This window comes from Sturnira hondurensis, unplaced genomic scaffold (genome assembly GCF_014824575.4).
Source record: "Sturnira hondurensis isolate 20B ecotype Veracruz unplaced genomic scaffold, ASM1482457v3 Scaffold0022977, whole genome shotgun sequence".
Classification (NCBI taxonomy): Eukaryota; Metazoa; Chordata; class Mammalia; order Chiroptera; family Phyllostomidae; genus Sturnira; species Sturnira hondurensis.
The window spans coordinates 2,940,992-2,948,594 of record NW_028095608.1 but is presented as its reverse complement, the minus strand read 5'-3'; the positions used below and the strand labels follow the sequence as shown (position 1 = coordinate 2,948,594).

The 7,603-nt window shown below is 57.8% G+C and overlaps 1 protein-coding gene across 1 annotated transcript; it reads left to right on the top strand.

Moving 5' to 3' along the window:
* Nucleotides 1-367: 367 nt before the first annotated feature.
* On the top strand, nucleotides 368-7,096 carry ZP4 (zona pellucida glycoprotein 4). Its single transcript, XM_037037300.1, has 12 exons — nucleotides 368-542; nucleotides 800-921; nucleotides 1,000-1,102; nucleotides 1,925-2,074; nucleotides 2,717-2,904; nucleotides 3,424-3,521; nucleotides 4,313-4,443; nucleotides 4,632-4,821; nucleotides 4,893-5,040; nucleotides 5,353-5,428; nucleotides 6,683-6,787; nucleotides 6,993-7,096. Exons 1-12 carry the CDS (start codon nucleotides 368-370, stop codon nucleotides 7,094-7,096), a joined length of 1,590 nt encoding a protein of 529 aa, XP_036893195.1.
* The last annotated feature ends 507 nt before the right edge of the window (nucleotides 7,097-7,603 follow it).

The window sequence follows — 7,603 nt, the reverse complement described above, 5'->3', positions numbered from 1 at the left end:
CAGCTCACAAGTGGCAGAGCCCGGCCTTGCCCAAGCAGGGAAGGTTCCAGAGGAAGGTCTTCTGAGGCCCGAAGCTCATCAATGCTGCCCTGAGCAGCCCTGAGGAAGCCTCCCTGAGCTACAGGCTCCAGGTTTCCCGGCTCTGCAGACCGCCAGAGGGCACTGCCCAAAGCGAGGCAGCTGCAGGCTATGGCCTGAAGTGCAGAGAGCTGGAGAACTCGCCCTCCCGCCAGGAGTCCCCCCACCTGTGGTGGCAGCTGTGCTCCCTACGCAGCCCTCCTCTTGTATATAAGGGACCCTTCATCACACAGCAGCCAGCTCAGAACGGACGTGAAGGATTCACCGCCGGTGCGTTCCTGGTGGTACGATGTGGCTGTGGTCCCTGCTGCTCTGTCTTCCCCTGGCCCTGGCTGTGAGTGGCCTGCATGAGCCCAAGGCACCAGAAGATGCTGGCGAGCTCCACTGTGGGCCCCAGGGTCTTCGGCTCACGGTGCACCCTCTCAGTCCAGACAAAGGGACGCCTCCCACCCTGATGGCGTGGGGTAAGTCTGACGGTATACCTCCTGAGCTGGGCACTGACTCAGCCCCACCACCACCTAAAACCGTCCTGTCCTAACACTGTCTCTGTTGGCAAACTCTGCAGCTTCTTTGCAGACATGCCACTTGTCACCTCACTCCTGAACCGGGCTCCCTCTGGTTCCTCTCTCTCCTTGGCAGTTGCCCTTTGGGGTTGTCCTGCCCCTGCACGGTGGCCATGGTGACTGACCACTCCTGCTCTCTTCCCCTCCCTGCCCCCCAGATAAAGCGGGGCTGCTCCGTAGGGTGCACAATGACTCTGGCTGTGGTGCCTGGGTGACTGAGGGCCCCAGCAGCTCCGTGGTGCTGGAGGCATCCTACAGCGGCTGCTTCGTCACTGACTGGGTGAGTATGACCCAGGCATGGGGAACACCATGCCCCACCTGGTGTCCCTACAAGGCTGATTCGGGCCCCTTTCTCCAGGACTCCTACCACATCATGCTAGTTGGAGTTGAAGGCCCGGTAGTAGCTGGGCGCAGGTTGATGGTGAAGACCAGGCTGCTCAAGTGCCCTGTGGCTTTCCCAGGTGCGTGCGGGTCACCCCCACCTGCTCCACAATGGCACTGCCGCTCGTGATGGATGGTCCTCAGCCCTCCCTTCACACGCATCCTTAGGACAACGTCTACCTGGGCGGGCTCGGCGGGACCCCTCGGCAACCCTCCCAGGGCCCTGAGCACTGTTGCTGCCCCCAGCAGTGAGCCTGGCCACAGGTCCCTCACGGTGGACTCAAACAGGAACTGGCCCAGGACTGGGCCCTCTGGGGCTTGAGAGGGAGGGCACGGAAGTGGTCAGGAGGACTTGGCCTCCGAGGGCCAGCTGAGCACGGCCAGCCCCTCTGGAGGTCCCTTGATCGCCTGGCTGGGGTGTTAGCCGGAACCCCAACTCCCACAGGTCTTGCCCCGTGATGTGGAAGCCCCTCTTAGTCAGGACAGACGTCCACGTGTAACTTGCTCTGCTCACCCCTTTGCTACTCAAATGCACCCTGGGGGGGGTGACGCTGACAAGACATGGTGACCCGGCGGCATCCCAGCCCCGACAGCTGGCCCCAGGTCTCAGAGACCAGCAGGGGTCCCGTGGGCCCCAGCAGAGAGGTGCTCCCAGGCAGAGCCCCTGCTTCTCCTGACCTCCTTAGTGTTTGTTTGTTTTTTCAAAAAAAATACTAACTTCAGGGACTCCTGCCAGGCAACCTAATATTTGCTTAGCACCCGGGGACATAATCTGGTGTGTAATATGGACCTCTCTACCCCCCAGTCTGATGTCCGTGGGAACCCTCACGCTTGGTAACAAAATCTCTTGTGAAGCCCGACCTCTGTCACCTGACCTGAGTGGCTCTCCTCTCCCAACGCAGCCCTGAACGCTCCAGGTGCCGCCCTGTGCGACTCTGTGCCTGGGGGGGACAGACTGCCATGTGCCCCTCCCCCCACCGCCCCGGGAGACTGTCAGAGGCTGGGCTGCTGCTATAACTCCACGGGGAGTTCCTGTTACTATGCCAACACAGGTGCGTGCTTCTTGGAAACCAGCTGAGGAAAGTGCCCATTACCTGCCACCCAACCTGGGGGAGGTTCACCCCCATCCTCTAACCTCAGAAGGCGGGTACTAAAAACGACCAGTGGCTGAGCCCCCGGCCCACTGGCCCTAGAGAGAGAGCTTTCTGGAGCTTCTGTGGTCTGAACTCCTAGGCGACCTCAGGAAGTCACGTCCAGGCGTGGGGTGTGCCTCCCACCGCAGTGGTGTCTGCATGAGCCTTTTTTCAAAGACTGCGTGCTGTCTCTCCAAGTCACTATCAGGTTTCCTAATGCCAACGACCCTTGCGGAGTGAATTCTGGCCACACTCTGTTCTCAGCTCTGAAAATAGTCCATCAGTCCTGTAGAGCAGGCACCACTCTCCTATCTGCAGATGAAGCTGCAGCCAGGAGGTTAAACACTGTTCCTGAGGTCCCACAGCAAGTGATGGAGGCGAGAGTCACACCCAGGTGCTGACCCAGAGACCCAGTCAAGCTCTGGCAGCTGAGCTGGCGTGGAGGTCACAGCCAGGGATGTCCCCTTCTCTAGCGGTGGTCACAACAGCTAAGTCAGACTTCCGTCCAGCTGCCCCATGGCAGAGAAGGCCTGCCTCCAGCCCTGACCCTCTGTGTTCCAGTGACCTCACTCTGCACCCAGGATGGCCACTTCTCCATCGCTGTGGCCCGGAACGTGACCTCGCCGCCCCTGCTCTTGGACTCTGTGCACCTGGCTTTTGGGAATGAGAGTGAATGTAAACCAGTGACAGCAACACCAGCCTTTGCCCTGTTCCGGTTCCCATTTACTTCCTGTGGCACCATGAGGCGGGTGAGGACCGCTGGCCTTTCCCCTTATTCCTAGCCCTGTTAGGCAGGTGGGAAACGCCTGGTGGCTGGGGGAGGGCTGGACACAGAGACACAGGGATACGCCTGGTCCTGCTCCAGGTGTGGGTGGCCTCTAGGACGGGAGGGAGCTCACCACTGGGATCTGGGAAGCCACCCTGGACATGGGGCCCAGCCCATGTCAGCTGTGCTCCATGGGGGCCAGCACGGACCCCAGGGGTAGGAGATCCGGAAACAGACCCTCTTACCACACTGCCTGGGCACCCGGCAGGGTCCATGCCCCAGTGGGGCCCTATGGGAATATGCCACGCCCCTTCCTGTCCTTTGTCCTCAAGCGAGGCCAAGAGGCTGCTCCCAGGTTGGTGGAGGACGCCTGGCCTGCCTCCGCAACCAGCAATGGCAGGGCAGCGTTGCTGAGCACTAGACCCGAGCAGGCCCTGAGGGGAGTGGCTTCGGGCCAGCAGCAGTGACCAGTCTTCTTTTCCGCCCCCACCCACCCACCCAGATCACTGGGGGCCAGGTGGTATATGAGAATGAGTTGGTCGCGGCCAGGGACGTGAGAACGTGGAGCCACGGCTCTATCACCCGAGACAGCACCTTCAGGTAAGGTCTCAGCTCGCCTGCCCTTGCTCCACCAGACACAGCACAGCTCAGAGGCCACCCCCAGAACAGCGGACGCTTCCTCACAGGACAGCCCCCCTGGCAACAGGCTGTGCAGCCTCGTTGGCCGTGCCTACTGGGTCTGCTGGCCCAGCCTGGGTTAAGCCCCAAGCTCAGCCGCATTCTCCTTCGCTCAACACATCTGTGCCTCGTTCTGTCCTTCTCCCTTCTACTGCCCGTGGCCCCTGCTGTAGCAGAAAGGGTCCCTTTGGGTCAGACAGCCTACTTCAAGCTGCAGGAGGACAGTGAGGGCACTTTAACTGGACGTCATGTGTGACCTGCACAACCCTTCTCCAGCCTCATCTCACACAGTCTCAGTCCCACCCTGTCCCTCCACCCGGGATCGCCCTTTTGTGGCCTTCAAAGGGCCTCAGACTTCCTCTGCACACTCTTCCTTGTCAACTGTTCTCTCCCCCCTGTGTCTCAGTCCCGGCGCTTCGTCTTCCTTCTCCTCGAGTCCCCGTGAGATGGTCTCCAACAGCCTCCTCTACCCAATGCACCCGTTTCTCCACAGGCCCGTGTCCATTGTGGGTGTCTCATGCCTTCCACCCTTCCCCACTGACCCCCTTCACAATGGTTTCCCCAACGACAGTAGAGGTCCCCCACGGCCAGGGACCGTGACCGTGGCATTCACACACCTGCCCAACACCTGGCGCCGAGTGGCTCCCTGAGCATCCCAGGGACGGGGGCGTGGCCCGGCCCCTGGAGCTGGCCCGCCGCTCGGTTCTCTGCAGGCTCCGGGTCAGCTGCGCCTACGCCGTGAGCAGCCGCACCCTCCCACTTCACGTCCAGTTGCTCCTCTTCCCAGAGCCTCCGCCTCAGACGCAGCCGGGACCCCTCACCCTGGAACTTCAGATTGCCAAAGGTAAGACCCTCCTGGCCGGAGCACCCGGCCCACAGGGTGCTGAGTCCTGTCACTCTCCTGGGCACGAAGACCCTGCCTTGGTCACAAGCACTTGCTAGAGGAGTTAATGTGGGCGACGGCCTATCCCAAGCGACCCAGAGCGGCCTAGCTCTGTCCCTACTGCTACCCCCCACTTTGGCCCCTTGCAGATAAAAACTACAGCGCCTACTACACTGCTGGTGACTACCCCGTGGTGAAGTTACTGCGGGACCCCATTTACGTGGAGGTCTCCATCCGTCACAGAACCGACCCCGACCTCGGGCTGCTGCTGCGTCAGTGTTGGGCCACACCCAACCCGGACCCCCTGCATCAGCTCCAGTGGGCCCTGCTGGTGAGGGGGTGAGTGCGCTTCCACACACCTGTGGCACGGCCCCTCAGGGAAGCCCACCTGACTGTGGTGTCTCTGCCAGATGCCCCTACACCGGCGACAACTACCAGACCCAGCTGATCCCTGTCCAGGAAGCTGCAAGCCTGCCCTTCCCTTCCCACTACCAGCGCTTCAGCATCTCCACCTTCAGCTTTGTGGACTCGGTGGCCAGGCGGGCACTCAAGGGACCGGTATGATGCCTCCTTCTGTGCTCCCCAGCAGGGCTGGGACCCCTGCTCACTTGTTTCCACATCAGGCCACCCTCAGCTGAGGCTGGCCCTTAATGCTGGCCATTGGTACCACCTCAGAGCAACCTTGATACAGGTGACGTGAGTGACGTTCATGGACGTCACCCTGGCTCTCTGGTGCCACTGTGATACAGGCTTAGGTTACGGAGACTTTCTGACTTGGCTTTCAGTGTTCTCCCTGCCACGGGGGTACTGCAGTCCCAACCTCCCCTCGTGATGGGGCTACAGCGGGACCCCACTTCTCTTGGCTCCCAGGTGTACCTGCACTGCAGCGTGTCCATCTGCCGGCCCTCGGGGGTGCCGTCCTGTGAGGCCTGTCCTGCCGCCAGGAGTGAGTATCTGAGCTGTCGACACTCAGTCCCCAGGGCTAACCTTGCACCCTGTGTGCAGATGACTCAAACTAGGGGCCCTTCTACTGCTGAGGTTTCACGAAGTACTGGTAGGATGAGTGGAACAGAAAGCAGGCTGGCTTCAGAAGCCCAGGCCTTTGAAATACAAGCTGAAAATCCTTCTAACTCTCAGCCTGAGCTTTCCCCATATGAATTTTCATTAGGCCAGAAGTCAGACTGATTCATGGCCTACATCTGGCCCAATTAAAACAAATTCTGTCTGGGTAGCTCACAGATGTAGGTCTCTCCACCTGCTCGAAGGCGGACCTGGGTGCGTGGCCTGAAGATCTACAGGTGGATGTGATTGAAGACTTAAAACATGAGCTCTAGCTGGTCACGCCCAAGCGTGTGCACGCACGTGCGTGTGTGCTTCCACCTGGTCCACTAACATTTACCTGTCTAGCTCCTGAATTAATTAGATTCATGAGCCCTGAAGCTTTAAGTCCCTCCTAGCAAAAAAAAAAAAAAAAAAAAACACACACACACAAAAAAAAACCTTATAGTAATTATAGTTTTGGTGGGGAGGGGGAATACTACATTAAACCCTGACTGGTGTGGCTCAGTGGATTGAGTGCTGGGTTGGGAACCAAAGGTCACCAGTTGGATTCCCAGTCAGCACACATCTGGGTTGCAGGCCAGGTCCCCAGTAGGGGGCGTGTGAGAGGCAAGGACACACTGATGTTTCTCTCCCTCTCTCTCTCTCTCCCTTTCCCTCTAAAAATAAATAAAAAATAAAATCTTAAGAAAAATGCTACATCAAGTATCAGATATTTAACTCCACTGATGCGTACAGTCTACACTCTTTGGGGAATTAAACTTAGGTTAACTTCTCCAAGGGCCAGTAACTGGTGGAAGCCACTGGGCTCCAACAGAGCTCTGCTGCCGAGTCATTTCCAGTTTCCTGTCATCCCGGGAAAGGGGCCTGGTATCGGCCTGCTAGTGTCTAAGGTCCGCTTAAGACAGAGGGGCAGTTCGGAGGCAGCCCAGTGTGGTGACCTGATCCAGATTTCCAAACTGGTGGAACGGAGGTAACGGCCACACAAAACAAACGAGCAAGATTGACTCAAAGTCCTGGTCTGAGGTCCAACACATACATGGGGCTTTTCTCAAGGAGCTGCGCATATTGTGGAGCCTGGCCTTGTACTAGCCCCACGCTTCCTCATTCCCCACTACCCAAGCTCTCTCCTCTCCGACAGGAAGAAGGAGCTCCGACACCCGTTTTCACAACGGTACTGCCAGCATTTCTAGCAGGGGTCCCATGATTCTCCTCCAAGCCACTGAGGACACTTCAGAAAAGCTCCGTGAGTACTCGGGTAAGTAGAAGACCTGACTAGCTACCTGAACCACTGGTCAAAGTGGTTGACGAAGCTCCTTCCTCACCTGTTTCCCCTCCCTTACGTAATCAGTGCGCATCTCCAAAAAGGGGACGAGCTTGTTCTTCGGCTGGCTAAAGACTGCTGGTCTTGGTCAGGACGTAGCTCACTGCACTGACCTCTCATTCAGCAGGCCCTCCTGACGACTCCCGAGCCCTGTGGGTGGCCGGCCTCTCTGGAACCTTAATTGTCGGAGTCTTGTTTGTGTCCTGTCTGGCGATCAAGAAGCAGAGATGAGTCACTCAGACCAAATGCGCCAATAAAACTAGATTCCACTAGCAGTCTGTGCCCGGCTTCTCATTTGAAAGGCTGGTTGCTTCAGATCAGCTCTTTACCTGTCGTCGGCATCTCATCTCTTCAGCTTGGCGGGGTGGGTGTGTGTGTTTTGCCCAAGAATAGAATAAAAGCCACGATACCCTACTTTTGTATACAAGCCTATCTTCTGAACATAACACTTCAGCAGAAGTTCATAGTTGACAACTCAAACAGTATATACAAGAACTAGATATTTCAGACTGAGCAAGAAAGTTTTATAAGCTCAAGAGATGTGTTTAAGAAAAAAACGCTCCCACAAGATCGAACTAAGGCAGAACTAGTCTAGAGCAAGTCCTGGACCTTCGAGACCACTGGCTCTCAAACTTGACGGGCATCGGACTTGAAGGAGGGCGGAAGGAAACCGGTGTCTGGTGTCGGCCCCAGAGTTTCTGATGAAGTGGGTCTGTGCTGAGACTTAAGAACTTGTAT

What these genes read in the sequence shown, in the direction of transcription:
- ZP4 (XM_037037300.1), top strand. Translation starts at nt 368, where the DNA reads ATGTGGCTGTGGTCCCTGCTGCTCTGTCTTCCCCTGGCCCTGGCTGTG. An exon ending in TCCCACCCTGATGGCGTGGG is followed by an intron (nt 543 to 799) that starts GTAAGTCTGACG and finishes CCTGCCCCCCAG; the next exon opens with ATAAAGCGGGGCTGCTCCGT. An exon ending in GGAACTTCAGATTGCCAAAG is followed by an intron (nt 4,444 to 4,631) that starts GTAAGACCCTCC and finishes GGCCCCTTGCAG; the next exon opens with ATAAAAACTACAGCGCCTAC.